This window comes from Loxodonta africana, chromosome 3 (genome assembly GCF_030014295.1).
Source record: "Loxodonta africana isolate mLoxAfr1 chromosome 3, mLoxAfr1.hap2, whole genome shotgun sequence".
Taxonomy (NCBI): domain Eukaryota; kingdom Metazoa; phylum Chordata; class Mammalia; order Proboscidea; family Elephantidae; genus Loxodonta; species Loxodonta africana.
Window position 1 is genome coordinate 191,564,842 of NC_087344.1, and position 15,179 is coordinate 191,580,020.

At 43.7% G+C, this 15,179-nt stretch overlaps 1 protein-coding gene across 4 annotated transcripts; it reads right to left on the minus strand.

The window, feature by feature from the left end:
• Positions 1-1,285: 1,285 nt before the first annotated feature.
• On the minus strand, positions 1,286-14,967 carry LOC135230845 (CD5 antigen-like). Of its 4 annotated transcripts, none has more exons than XM_064283067.1 (6): positions 14,700-14,967; positions 12,361-12,387; positions 8,558-8,884; positions 7,131-7,448; positions 2,538-2,606; positions 1,286-1,550 (listed from the first exon to the last, which is right to left on the minus strand). In XM_064283067.1, exons 1-6 carry the CDS (start codon positions 14,725-14,727, stop codon positions 1,543-1,545), a joined length of 777 nt encoding a protein of 258 aa, XP_064139137.1. In that variant the 5' UTR covers positions 14,728-14,967; the 3' UTR covers positions 1,286-1,542. The 4 variants fall into 4 exon arrangements, with proteins under 4 accessions (XP_064139137.1, XP_064139135.1, XP_064139134.1 ...); XM_064283065.1 differs by having other exon boundaries at positions 2,286-2,606; positions 14,700-14,953; XM_064283064.1 differs by lacking the exon at positions 1,286-1,550 and having other exon boundaries at positions 1,557-2,606; positions 14,700-14,955.
• Between the last annotated feature and the right edge of the window lie 212 nt (positions 14,968-15,179).

The window sequence follows — 15,179 nt, forward strand, 5'->3', positions numbered from 1 at the left end:
CCACACCTGCTTCCCTGTCAGCAGAAAAAGCATATCACAGAGGGGCAACTGTTCAGGCTGTCATATCTGATTTATTAGACAGTGTAAATGTAGGCATATTATAAGTACGGAGCTTAGCCTCAGAGTTTAAGATTTTCCATTTTTACAATCAAGTCTTGATTGTCATTTTAGTATCATGATGTTTCGCCTCAGATTAGCAGGTCCCAAAGCCTCAGTTCATAAAATGAAAATTACATTTTCTGATTGGTGTGAGACACAACCCTGGACATGCCAATCTCCTTCTGCCTTTTTCTTGCCCTTCTCCCGGTAGTAGCTCCATAACCAACATATTTTTCTTAGATAAAACTAATGCGTTTGTAACAGTCTTCTTGTTAAAGGCCAACCGTGTTGGCAGGTAGTATAGGGATGGACAAAAAATATATTTATCAGGGTATTCAGAATATCCAACATCTTTTTCCAAGTGTCATGAGAAAGGTCATGTCTTGGATTAGAGGATTCTGCCCCTGAAAAATGTTCCACTCTCACCAAGGAATAAGAGAGTAGAGAAGTATTATTAATTGTGATCACCCAAGACTTGATAAAAAACTATAAGATGATTCTAAGATTTCCCCCAACTTCTGTGAAATTGTCTACCAACATTTCCTTTCAAATGTTCTTATTGCTCCATTCCTTTCATCTTGTTTGCAAACATAGATCTTGCCTAAGCAATGGATTGCACATCTGGTCAAAATGACAAGCCTAGGAGTCCCAGGCAGTTTGGGAAGAAGCAAAAAAGGCTAAAAAACTAATGTCAAGGGGTCAGTGGTGAGGAGAGGACAACTGGAAGCTCATCTTGCCCTACAAGAAGTTTCTATTTCTTCCCTCATAACTCTCATAACAGGCAAGGATGGGTGTGCTTGGCTCTGAGAGCAAGGCTTGAGCACAGTGTTCAGACTCCTGCTTAGGGAATGAGGGATGGTGGCTAAAGTTGTTGCCAGGTGAAAACCCCAGGTTTTCCTCAGCCTGACTTGTTACAGCCAATAAACGAAAGGCCGAAGTGGGAGATCAGAGAGATGCCTTTATTTTGTTGTACAAGGGAAGGAGCAATCGGGGCTGCTGCCTCCAAGACTGCTTGCAGGCAGCTTGGGGAGGTGGGCTTTTACAGAGAGCAGACAAGGAAATGCAAATTAATCATGAATATTCAGGATTGACCTTCACACAGGTGCTCCTAGCTTGGGGATGACTATACATTTTTTTTAGACAAAGGTTTGATCCCCCAGTAAGGAGGAAGAGGTTGATCTTCTTTCATTAGAAGGTTAAGTCTCCACTCAGAGGCCATTTTGGTTATCTTGTCAAGGACAATTTCAGAAGAAAGGGCAGCTTATTCTGCTCAGTGTAGGAGCATAAGCCAAAGCAGGTGTCTCTTAGAAGTTTGGGCTCTGAGGCTGCCTGCCTCAAAGTCTGCAGGCCCAGCATGAAAAAAATGGAATAATCTGGGCCCATGAGACAAGTAGGGTCATTCCAGAGCTAGTGGGAGCCTGATGAAACATCAAGAAGACCAGGCTACGGCTCTGGAAAGACAAGAAGAACATACAGTAAGGGTGGCAACAGGTCATGAAAGGATTGTTTCATTCAAGCTCAAAGAGGCTAAGAAAATAGATGGCACCTTCCTAGGGCCTAAGACACACACCGATGGTGGGGCCAAGTCACAAACTAGTACAGTACCCCAGGGACTTACCCAACCAGCTCCCATGTGAGTCACAAACAATACTCACATATATTAGCACATTTTATCCTCCACGATCATAAAACTCGCTGAGGTAAATGGGGCAAGTGTCTCCCTATTTCACACACGAAAGCACCAGATTCAGAGCAATTAAGCGACTAGCTAAGATCCCATAGCTTCAAAGTAGTTGAGCAGGGCTCAAACTCCAGTCTTGTGTCACCAAACCCCTCCTTTTCAAGGCACTAAGCTGCTCCTCACATTCCTTGGTCAACTATCAGGTCTTACCTAGTTCCAGAGCCAAATAGCTCTGCACAGTCAGCTCCCATTCTGATTATAAAACTGAGCTGCTGACTGGTGGGTCTCTTGAGTCAGCCACTCAAGGGCTGCATTTGTATTTCCTGGCCCAAGTTAGGGCAAGGATTCTTCTCCCACTTCCCCAAAGAGGTCTCCAGTTCAGGGCTAGTATTCCAGGCTCTTTGAAAAGACTTTCTCAAGATTGTGTCCAAAGAGTCCCCACTTCCACTCCTACTCTGCAGCCCACACCAGGCCAGTCTTCATGGATTCCAGCTGCAGGACTTACCTGAGCAGATCACAGCCACATCTTCCTTGTGGGTGCAGTCATGATACCCCCAGAACCTGTGCCGGCACTGCTCTAGAGACAACTCATTCCCTGAGCAACGAACATCATCCAGCCAGATGGGGCCAACCCCCAGGCCAAAGTGTTTCTGGACTCCAAAGGGTAGAAGGAGGGGATGGCCACAGCCCAGTTGTTTGCATACCACCTGGTTTTCCTTTCTTCCCCAGCCATCATCACAGACAGAACCCCATATACCCTTGTGCAGCACCATCAGACGTCCAGAGCAGTGGCTCTCTCCTCCCTCCAGCTTCAGTTCAAAGGGATCTGTGGTGTCAAAGAGGAAGTCAAGGGTTGGAGAGAGGTAGAGAAAGGGAAAAAAAAAGTTCCTTTACATCCTCACTCAAACACATTGCATATGAAACTCTCCACATGTGTTTCTGTGTTTACAGTCCCTCTTCTAGGTCTCCGTCAGGTTCTAACACATGTGGCCTAGATCCCTTTCCTTAACAAATATATTTTCATTCCTCCACCTATGTTGTAAATCTAACATGTATGCATGACTTTCTAGTAGGTCTGAAAAACTAAAGAACTTAACAGCGACATGGGGTGGTTGGACTGCACCACACTGAATGCATTTTCTGGTAACTCTTCGGAAAGCCCAAGCGAGAATCAAAGCAGAGGCAGCACAGACTGACGATCCAGCCTGTCTATTCCTCTGAACCCATCTCTGCCCACGTGAAGATGTGGAATATCCACCACCACGGTTTCGGTTCTGCCAGCCTGAGTCCATGGAGCGAAAACTGACTACATAATGGGAGTCCCATCCCCATCAGCGAGTGGAGCTGAAAAATAGTTGACGGCTAAAATTTTGGTGTCCATAGTCTCTTAACGAGGATCCTGGCATACATGAGCAGTCGCCCAGAACCCAGCACCTACAGTATATACTTAGATCACTTTCCTGGGGTTTTGCTCACATTCTGGATTTATATTCCTGTCCTTGGTGACCCCCTGCCTCTCTCCTCTACAAAGGGGATAGATTCCGTTTCTCAGAACCTAGGATGCTAACCGAGGATTGTAATCAACTAGGGCAGGCATCTCTGAGGCATGACTCTGCCACTGTCCTTATAACAGGTATCAATATTGTTCAGAGACTTCTGATGCACGGCCATACCCTCTTTTGATCTTGAGGCCAACTTGGTCAGTCACAGTTTACCTCTGTCTTCCTGAACCTGTAAGTTGGGTTGCTACCAGCCCCTTGGAAAAGGAGAGGCAGCACTAAGGCAGGATTAACTTCTCAGCTCCAGGTCCGTCCCTTCTAGCCAGTGACCAGTTGCCATCAAGTCTATTCGGACCCATGACAACCTCCTGCGTGTCAGAGCAGAACTATGTACCATGCGATTTTCAGTGACTGATTTTTCAGAAGTAGATAACCAGGCCTTTCTTCCAAGGTGCCTCTGGTTGGACTTGAACCACCAAACTTCTGGTTAGCAGCAGAGCACATTAACCATCCACACCATCCAGGGACTCCCCATCCTCCCTAATGTTGCCTAATTTCTCTCTCTCCACATGCCTAATGTTAAGATTACAGTATATTTGTCTTTACTCAAGCCAAAATAGTACTCAATACCAAGACTGAATTCTTAGAGGCCCCTCTGGTTCCTACGCCCCTGCTTCCTCTCTTTCATCTAACACTTTGGCAGTCAATTCTTCAGATATTTAAGACTTTGTGCAATAATTTTTCATTTGGGGAAAAGACCTAATCAAAATAGAAATTTAAGGTCAGCTCTTACTTAAAGAATTAATTCTGGGTGATTTCATGATTTGGTAGCATTCAAAGAGATACTTTAAGCCACCAGAAATTTTAAAAAACTTTAAATCAGGTTTTTAAGTATGTTTTTATTGTATATTAGCTAGCCCCTATCTGTTTGGTATCACTGGAGACGGACATCATGCTTGGCTGATGAAAAAGAGGAAGACCCTTAAGGGAATGGATTGACACAGCAGCTCCAACAATGGGCTCAAACATAGCAATGATTGTGACACTAGCACAGGACTGGACAACATTTTGTTCTAGTGTACATACAGTTGCTGTGAGTCGGAACTGACTCTATGGCACCTAACAACAGCCACAATTTGTTTGGTTGAAAAACGCATATCAAAATCCCATTATAAATGAAGTAGGGAACAAAAAAAAATAATAGAAATAATAAGACTGGAAGTTGGTTCTTTGAAAGCATCAACAAAATTGACAAACAACTGGCCAAACTGACAAAAGAAAAGCAGGAGAGGAAGCAAGTAACTTGGATAAGAAATGAGATGGGTGACATTACAACCAAACTAATTGAAATAAAAAGGATCATAACAGAATACTACGAAAAACTGCACTTCAACCGATTTGAAAATCTATAGGAAATGGACACATTTCTAGAAACACACTACCTCCTTAAACAAAAAAAAAACTGAACAGATCCATAACTAAATAAGAGCTTGAAGAGTTTAAACACATGCACACACACACACAACAACAACAACAACAAAAAGCCCTGGCCCTAGTGGCTTCACTGGAGAACTCTACAAACATTCAGAGACGAGCTTATACCAATACTACTCAAACTATTTCAGAGTATAGAAAAGGAAGGAATATTCCTGAAGTCAATCTATGAACCTAGCATAACCCTGATTACCAAAGCCAGGCAAAGACACCCCAAAAAGGAAAATTACAGACCGATGTCCCTCATGAAAACAGATGCAAAAATTATCAACAGAATTCTAGCCTTCAAGCCTAGGAACTTCATCCCACAATGTGTTTGGTTATGTCTAAGAAGTTGCCTTGACTATGGCCCTTGTGTGCTGTTGTCTATATTAACATATGAGCAGCATGGAAAAGGCAGTCAAGAAATCAAAAAACGTATTGCACTGGGCAAATCTGCAATACTATCTCTCTTTAAAGTGTTGAAAAGCAAAGCTGTGTCACTTTGAGGACTAAGGTGAGTCTGACCCAAGCCACGGTGTTTTCAATCACCTCCTACGCATGCGAAAGCTGAACAATGAATAACGAAGATCAAAGAAGAATTGACGCCTTTGATTTATGGTGTTGGAAAAGAATACTGAATATACCATAGACTGCCGGAAGAACGAACAAATCTGTTTTGGAAGAAGTACAGCCAGAATGCTCCTTAGAAGCAAGGATAGTGAGGCTTCATCTCACATACTTCGGACATGTTATCAGGAGGGACCAGTTCCTGGAGAAGGACATCGTGCTTGGTAAAGCAGAGGGTCATCAAAAAAGAGGGAAGACCCTCTAGGACATGGATTGACATAGTGGCTGCAACAATGGACTTAGGCATAACAATGATTGTGAAGATAGTGCAGGACCGGGCAGTGTTTCCTTCTTTTGTACACAGGGTTGCTGTGAGATGCAACCAACTCAACCAGCTCGACAACACCTAACAACATCAAATGAAAACGAATTTGCTTTGCAAACTTTCACCCAAGGCACAGTAAAAATTTTTTAATCCCTTTATATGAGCTAAACCAAAAAACAAACAAACAAACAAACAAACCCAGTGCTGTTGAGCTAATTCCGACTCATAGCGACCCTATAGGACAGAGCAGAACTGCCCCATAGAGTTTCCAAGGAGCACCTGGCAGATTCGAACTGCTGACCCTTTAGTTAGCAGCTGTAGCACTTAACCACTACACCACCTGGGTTTCCTACAGTGTATGTTTCGATCGTCAGGGTCCATCTCCCAGTGAAGTTTGTGCTCCCCCCTCAGCGAGAGGCAGAGTCTAGACCTAGGTTTTTTTACCCACTGAAGCCATTGTTATAACGGGGTCTTTTATGGAACAAAACAAATATGTTTCGGGTTTTAGATACACCATTTGGGAGCAAACTGCAGAGGAGGCGATTATCAATTCAAAAGCATGCTGAGTGGAAGAAAGAAGCCAGGCCAGCATTAAATAAATGTGCTACCGAAAATTGGGGAATCAGGCTCAGAAAACTTATACAGAATTCAATAAAATAATAGTTCGTATTTTTTTTTTAATAATATAGAGATTAATATTGTTTAATATACTAATAGAGCTGCTATAGTAACTGTCATGGATTGAATTATGTCCCCCCAAAAATGGGTGTATCAACTTGATTAGGCCAGGATTCCAGTACTGTGTGGTTGTCCTCTGTTTTGTGATTGTGATTTTATGTTAAAAAGGATTCGGGTGAGAATGTAATACCACCCTTACTCAGGTCACCTCCCCTATCCAATGTGGAGGGAGTTTCCCTGGGGTGTGGCCTGCACCACCTTTTATCTCTCAAGAGATGAAAGGAAAGGGAAGTAAGCAGAGAGTTGGGGACCTCACACCACCAAGAAAACTGCACCAGGAGCAAAGTGTGTCCTTTGGACAGGGGGTCCCTGTGCCTGAGAAGCTCCTCGACCAGAGGAAGGTTGAGGACAAGGACCTTCCTTCAGAGCTGACAGAGAGAGAAAGCCTTCCTGGAGCCGATGCCCTGAATTTGGACTGGTAACCGACTAGACTGTGAGAGAATCAATTTCTCTTTGTTAAAGCCATCTGCTTGTGGTATTTCTGTTATGGCAGCACTAGGTGACTAGGACACTGATTATGAGTTAGAATCGACTCAGTGATGACAGGTTTAGTTTTTTTGTTTGTTTACATCATTTTTATATACAAAGGCAGGTATTATTAGTCCCGTTTTAAAGACCAGAACATTAAGGATAAGCACAATTAACTTTGCTATGTGTATTTACAATTCTCTGTAAATAATGACTGAATAAAATTTCATTTAATAAATTCATGAAAAATCTTAGCCTCTGAATTTGCAGGTTTTACCTTCGCAGTGGACCCAAGTGTCTTCGTCATGGGTGCAGTTGTTCTTCCCCCAAGGCCTGGAAGGGCAATCCTGAATAGTTAGTTCTTTTCCTGAGCATGACACCTGGTTCAGCCAGATGGGACCTTGGCCCTGTGTAGCTCTTTTACAGTTTCCTCGGGTCAGTGTGGCCTTCCCACATCCCAGCTGCCGGCATACCACCTTGGCAGCCTGGAGGTTCCAGCCTGCCTTGCACACGGTGCCCCACTGGTCCTGATGCTTCACCTCCACTCGCCCTATGCAGCGTCCGGGGCCATCAGCCAGCCGCACAGTCTCTGGGACTGGAAAAAGAAAGAGGAAGTGTCTGTTCCCTGCGAGAACACAGTCTTCTTGAGAAAAGAGAATCAATGTATACATCTCTACTCTCTTGCTGTTTAGTACAATGTAGACTGGAGTGCTTAGGGCCTAATAACTGCTTACGAATGCTTTGCTGAATGAGTAGATGAATGAACCAATGAGTCAGTTCTGAGTTGAACCATTAATCATTTCTACGCATTTTTATTTTTTCAAATTCTTTTCACATTCAACTTCTCATTTGCTCCTCAAAAAAGGCAGATAGAAACACTGTGTAGATTTAAAAAAATAAAATAAAAAACCAAACACAATATAACATACAGAGAAGTGAAGTGATGTGCCCAAGGCCAAAGCCTTTTGCTATTAGTGTCAGCACTAGCACCCAAGAATCCCAGATTAGGGCTCTCAATCTTCAAGACTTCTAAAAAATAGGAAAGAAGCCTCAGCATCAGGTCACAAAGAGTCGGTGACTGTTTCCCTGGTAAAAAATTCATGGGAGGCCGAGAAAGAGAAGACATGGCTTAGCCACTTAGCCAAATCACAGTCTACTGGGGAAAAGTACACACAGAGAGGGGAGAAATTATTAAGACATAGAAAGCAAATGTATGCAGGAAAGGAAAGGAATAGAGAAAAACATGTGAGAGTGTGCTGGTTTCCCGTGAGCACCTCCTACCTACCTGACTAGCTGGTGGACAACTTGAGAGCCGAAACTATAGGTCAAGTATAAATTATACCTCGTGGGCTCATTTCGTCCCCCATAACTCCAACTCTAGATCCAGATACCTGGTACCCTATTCAGCATATGCTTCCTGACTGCAGGGGAGTCTCTGCATGTGCGTCTGTGTGTGTTCAGAAAAGAAACAGGTTCTCATACATCTTGTAACTAAGAGGAAGGCATTAGCTCAAGCAAGTAGCAGTAACAATTCTAGGTGAGGATAACGTTTATCGCTAGGTCAAGTGTGAGATGTGAAGGACAAGGGACCAATTAGCCATTGCAGCCCATGAGAAAGTCCACAGTGGGAAGTAAAGACAAACAAGTGTGGCCTTGTGGGGTATGGGCAGCTGGCAGATGGTCTGTGAGCCCTGCCATACTCACTTTCACATGAAGCTCCTGCGTAGTCTTGGTGGCTACAGCTCCCATAATCAGTATCTTCTTTCTCACATTGAGCCAGTGTATCTTCCAGCCCCTTGCAGTGGAACTCCTCGATGAAGAAGTCTTGGTTCTCTTCCGCCTGTGGCTTATATGGAAAACTACTCTGTGTTCCCTTCGCTGCTCCACAGCCCAACTCCCGGCACACCACAACTACGTTCTTCAAGTCCCAGTTGTAACCACACACAGTGCTCCACTGACCGTTCTGTTCCACATCTACTCGCCCTTCACAGCGGTGGGGGCCTCCCACCAGTCGCGCTCTGTATGAAGACTCTGCAAGGAGACGCACTATTAGCTGGGGACCCAGGAGAAGTCTAAAGGGTCCTCAGGGGGTGTGGTCAGTCAGCTTGGGACTGCTTCACCATTCACAGGCAGCATGGAAAGTCAGAGGAGGGGAAGGAGAAAACAGAAGGGAAGGGGAGAGAGAGGACCTGCAGGGCCCCATCTCTGAGCTCTGATTCTGCTACACCCTTAATTGTACCCTACCAAGAAATTCCACCTACAGACTCCTAGATATGACTGTAGGATTTTGTTTGCAGATTAAAGGAAGGATATTGATTAAAGATAAAGCAGAATTCTCAGAATCTCTGGTGGTCAGAACCAGAAGGGCCTATAGAGATTATAAAGCCCAATCCCACTATTTCACAGATAAGGGAGACAATCCCCAGAGAAGTGAAGATCCTACGGTCATACTGTAAATTAGCAGAAGCCCCAGGCCAGCATCCAAGTCTAGCGAAGGTTCCTATGTGATCTTTCTTGTTCATGACTCTGTCTCTCCCCACGGACGTCAGACGGAGGAGGGACTGAGAGATCTACGTATAGTTTGGGGACCTAAACTGAACAAAGGAGTCCTGGTGGCACAGTGGTTAAAGGGCTCAGCTGTGAACTGAAAGGTCCAATGGTTCAATCCCACTGACCACTTTGTGGGAGAAAGCTGTGGCATACTGTTGCCATGAAGATCACAGCTTTGGAAAACCTGTGGGGCAGTTCTACACTCTATGAGTCAGAATCAACTCGATGGCAATGGATTTTTTTTTTTTTTTTAAGCTGAACAGCCTCTCTATCCCATTAGCAGTGACACACATCATCCTTGTTACTTCCTGTGACATTTTCCCATGCCCAAGCATCCAGGTCAGAAGAAATACAGAGAACACCAGACAAAGGAATCATTAGAGCCTCAGAGTCTCAGAGCCCCAATTTCTAGTCTAAGAGGTCACTGAGGATGGGTTTGGGGTAGGAGAGAGGCTCTATAGAACCTATACATGAGTTTTGAGGAATCCATGACTTGGTTCTGCTTCTCAAGTAGACTATGGGGGGCAAAAGACTAACAGAAACCTCTCCCTTCTCCTGAAGCATAGAAGTAGAATAGGAAACAAACAGCCCATCAGGCAACATTTGTTGAGTGTATACTATGTTCAAGGTATTATTTTATGAACTTTGAGAACAGCGATGAATAAGACAGGTAATATTGCTGCCCTCAAGGAGCTTATATTTAGTCACTAGGCTGAAGTAATCCCTCCAAGTCTCCTGTAGCTCCAGAGTGAAAAAGGTAAAGAGAGGAATTTGTCACGCTCCACAGAGTGGGGAAGTTAGCCAGTGGGACATTTAGCTGAGAGAGGTCTGGTTCACCTGGAGGGATCACATTTGGGCTGGTGGTCTGCGACCTATAGAGATATGAGTGGCTTAACAGATGTCAACATAGACCACACGGGATGACCCAGCTGCCTGCAGGGATGGAATATGACTTCTGAGGACCATATTTCCTGCTGCCTGCCTTGTCTCAATGCTGTGTAAACTCCCCAGAAAACTTAGAATTAACCCAGAAGAAGTGGTTGAATAAGAAAACACTGATCTGGCTGATATTAAACTGCACTGGAAAGCTTATGTTTAGTTTGTTCATTTGTTTTTTGTTTCTTCTTATCCCTTTTTTTTTTTTTTTTGGTAATATGCAGAATATATAGAATGAATACTTGAAATTAAATTAGTAATAGAAAAACTAAGAAAGTTACCATTTTTGCACCCGGGTTTAAGGCTGATACATTTGGGTACAAATATAATTCTTAAGGAGTCACCCAGAAATAACTTTTGAGTCAGTATAGTTCATCATAACTAAGACTAGAGTTTGCATTGACCTTGTTATTTACTCCAGGAAAGATTAGCTAGTAAGATCACAGTCAGGTTATTATATTTGATTTTGGGTGATAAAATGCTAGTTTTAAAATAAACTCCCTTTTAATGAGTTTTAATTTTCTGTGGAATGAAATACTAGAAGAGCCCATGGGAAAGAAGAAATATGTATTTTAAAAAAAAAGAAATAGTAAATATAAAAGAAATTCAGCTTGCGGGGAGAAAGAATGGCTGAGTAAGATTTTAAAGCTACAAAAGAGTAGAAAGAATCATCAGGGCAGTTGTGTCCTAGGCGGTGCCGTTAGCAGCCTTTAGCATCAGAAGGCTTTAGAGAGGGAGCCAGGGTCAGAAGAAAAACATCCTAGAGTACGGGGAGGTTTGTCAAGAGAGCCATTGTTTCCCAATACCAGCACCAAGGAACAGTCCTGGAGGCCAAAGTAAAAAGATCAAGTCATCTGAGAGTTGGACTGAGGACCCAACAACTGAGCTCATTAAGAAATCAAACTGCATCCAGCAGGATGCAGAAGCTTCCACACCCATAGCAGAGTCTGTGGCTTCCTCTCTCTAGTAAACTCTCTACTCGAGAGAAAGGATAGACTGCAGGGACTATGTAAAAAAAAACTGATATTCTACAAACAACCCCCTTGAGTTTGTACCATCATAACCTCCCTCTTCCATAGACTTATGCTCTTTGTGCAGCCCAACCTCTGCTTGGTTGTGCAGGTTGTGCGTTGCCCAAAGTCTCCTTGCAGAGGTGACCAATGGAGGCTGACATCCAGCCTGAACTCTGCTGGTCCAGCCATGTACTGCGCAGAGGCAGATGGATTCACAGTTGAAATAAAGGTAACATTAAGGCTGGCAGGGGGACCTGGATGTGCTGGTTCCAAGTGGAGCAAAAGGAAGTTCATTTCCCAGAGATAGCCACCAGATGGTAAGGTACCTCTGTGTGTGTGTGTGTGTGTGTGTGTGTGTGTGTTGTGTGTTGTGTGTGCCATAGAGTAGATTCTGACTCATAGAGATCCTACAGGACACAGTAGAACTGCTCCTACTTGGCCTGAAATAAAGCCATATGATACTTAGATGTTGGCCAAGCATCTTGGGCCATGGAGGCCAAGTGGAGAGGAGTCCCCTTGCAGGATAAAACAAAAGCAATCAAGTCAATTCCAGCTCATAGTGACCCCAGAGTAGAACTGCTCCCTAGAGTTTTCTTGGCCGTAATCTTCACAGAAGCAGTTCACCAAGCCTTTTTTGCACATAGACGAGTAGACGAGTGCAAATCGTTTGCACCAGCCAGAGACTTCTCATTGCAGGATGAACCACCCTAATTCCTTATAAGTTCTGGAGGTAGAAATCTATCCAGACAAGACTGAGAGGGGGTGGGAATGCGGAAAGGCAGATGGGTTGACACAGTGGCTGCAACAATAGGCTCAAGCATAACAACGATTATGAAGACGGAACAGGGCCGAGTGGGGTTCCATTCTGTCGTACACAGGGTCACTATGAGTCATAACTGACTCGGTGGTACCTAACAACAACAATTTCCCTGTGGTCCGGTTAGTTTCAAAATTTCCACTTTCCTGAGCTTGAAGGCCTACCTCTCAGGAATCCCCCAAAAATCTTACCTATGAGGCCAGGTCCAGTGCAAATGGCTAGGGAAAAAAGAAGGCAGTGAGTGAGGTCATATAGTCAATTTCCAAGGCTTTGCTGACTACAACTCTCTGGAAGGCCCTTGCCAAAACTTGCGCGATAGTTGGGGCGGTACATATACAACCTCCAAAGTCAGGCTTGTTGGCACCTTCTCCTGGGATGGCCAGCTTCAAAGGACACATGGACATTGGCAAGGAATTACAGAGACCAATTCTACCACAGCTAACTGACCCCATCCTGCTCCCCGGACATGTGATGGGAACTCTGTGCCAGACATGCCTAGATTTGGATTTCTATTCCAGTCAACTATGTTGATTGGTTAATACAGCCTGTAGTTACAGTGTGGTAAAGCCACCTCTGGGTCAACAAAAATGAGTTGCTGGAGGCCACTGGAAAGATGCACTGGTGGGGGGAGGTAAAGACACAGTGGGGGCCGTGCAAGGAGTAGGGAAAAGTGGTGGGATTGGCCTGTGTGCACTGGCACTGCATTTAGTCCAGGGTCAGCAAATTTCTCCTTCAAAAGGCCAGATAGTAAATACTTTAGGCTTTGTGGACCATATGATCTCTGTTGCAACTACTCAACTCTGCCTTTGTAGTTTAAAAACAGCCATGGGCAATAAGTAAACAGATGGACATGGCTGTGTTCCAATAAAATTTTATTTCATGTAACTTTCACGTGTCACAAAATATTATTCTTCTTTTGAATTTTTAAAACCATTTTAAAATGGGCTAGTTTACAGACCCCAGATTTAGGCCAGTAGGTTAGAAAGCAGCCCTCTACTCAGTTCCAAATCTCTAGATTTATGCATCCGCACTCGTTCAATATATTGGAGTTTCTTCCTGGAGGATCTGCTGGGTTGGACCCTTTCATTCCTAAGGCTCTCTCCTAACACTGTACAGTCCTGAGCCCTGTGACCTCCAATAGTCCTTGAGGGCTAGGTATTTTCAAGTGCAGAACTCCTCCCTTATCTTAAAGGATTCTTCTGAAGGAACTCATACCTTTGACCTTCCACTCTAGAGTTTTTCAGGCAAATCCAAGTATCTCAGTGGCTTGTCCTGGGATACTTTCTTTTCTTGGTTTCCAAGGAATTCCTCAATAGCCCCAGGCCCTTACTTTTCAGGACATGCCCACACTCAGACTCCGTGAGTTCTGGTTTGCAACTGCCTAAAACCCAAAGTTATACTTATGTGAACCATTTGTATAACACTCTACATGCCTAACAATGAACACAGAACATTTTTCCATACAAAGGAAATTGAATGTGCCAAGTTTGATACCAAAAACCAAAAAACCAAACCCGTTGCCATTGAGTCAATTTCAACTCATAGCAACGTGAGCTGGAAATTGATATAGCTACTACATGACTTGAAAGCTCTCCTCTGTAGGGAGGGGGATAATGCGGGTGACACAGACCAATAATGCTTCATGAAGGAGCTGGGTCTGAGGTAAGCCTGGGAGATTCAGCAGTACATTTATGATGGGCAGAGCTGGCTCTTAGGTGCTGTGGGCTATATAGATGTTTCAGGAAGTGTATACTTGCCCAGTTGTGTGTGTGAGAGAGAGAAAGAGAGAAAGAGGGAAACCAGGACTTCAACAAGGCAATGAAAATGGATGAGATTGATTAGAAAATTTATCTAGCAAGCATTGCATTGTTAGATGTCCTAAATTAGTTATCTCATGCAAACATTCTTAACAAACCTGTGAGAAAGATAACATTATCTTCATTTCATAAATGAGAAATCAAGATATCACAGATGTATGGTAACTGACATATTGAATGACAGATAAGAAATTAAAGAGCCAAGATTGAAACTCAGGTCTCTTTAGTTCCCAAATCCCCATTTACTTTAGATTACCCTGGGTGTTAAGAAGCTGGGAGAAATTAGGGAAGTGTGATAGAGAAAATTTTTGAGAGGAAACCAAGTAATATGATTAAAAAAAAAAAAAAAAAGGAGTATGTCTTGTGGCTCATCTTCCTTCCCTTGCTCTACCTGTTTTCTCATAAATAGTACTTTTCGGGAAATTTATGTAAAAAGGGAAATGGAAAGAAAAAAAAAATGACCATAAATAGGTCATTGCAAATATAAGGGGAATAGATTTTAAAAATCTGGCCATCAAAGTAGATTATAAATTGGGTGTGGATTAAGTGGCTTCCTTTGGGTTTAGAAGAGTTGCTAGGTATAAAGAAAGGAGAGCAGGGAGAAGCTGACCTTGGAAGAATGGAATCTGTGCAGGCTTGGCAAGTGGAAGATTGTCCTGATCAAAATCCGAGAAAACTCTGGAGTCTAAGCCAACAGGAGCAGAGATACTCACCAAGGATCAAGGAAAGTAGCAGAGCCATGACCTGGGCAGCTGAAGATATTGAACTGAAATTTAAGGCTGGAAGGAAACCCCAGAGTAGCAATATTCAGCTTCAGCTGCAAGTGTGTCTGGAGGGTGAGGGCAGCAGCTCCTGTATGTGACAGAAGTGCTCTCAGATGACCATGAACCAATGGATTTAGAAGGCAGAACTGATAGGCTGGACTTGCTGAAATCGGCATGTTTCCAGAGGAAGGGAGGTGGCCGGAAACGGCAAAAAGATGTTCACAAAAACAAAACAAAAAAACCAGTCTGTCATAACTTAGCTCTGCTATAATCCCAGTCCTATCCATATCTGCATTAGTTCCTTCACTATGTAAACAGGGGAGATAGTTCCTACAAGGAAACTCAGATGCTAGGAACAGGGCCATTTCGTAGAAGGCCAGGCAACGCTTTGTCTCCAAGTATGGTTTGTGGGGGCAGTAGGCCAATTTT

Excerpts from the sequence above, each read along its gene's own strand:
- LOC135230845 (XM_064283064.1), bottom strand. The coding sequence starts at position 14,727 with ATGGCTCTGCTACTTTCCTTGATCCTTG. Across the intron at positions 8,885-12,360 it reads CACTGGACCTGGCCTCATAG|AGTCTTCATACAGAGCGCGA; the intron begins GTAAGATTTTTG and ends GTCTCCTTGCAG. Across the intron at positions 7,449-8,557 it reads CGCAGGAGCTTCATGTGAAA|TCCCAGAGACTGTGCGGCTG; the intron begins GTGAGTATGGCA and ends TTCTTTTTCCAG.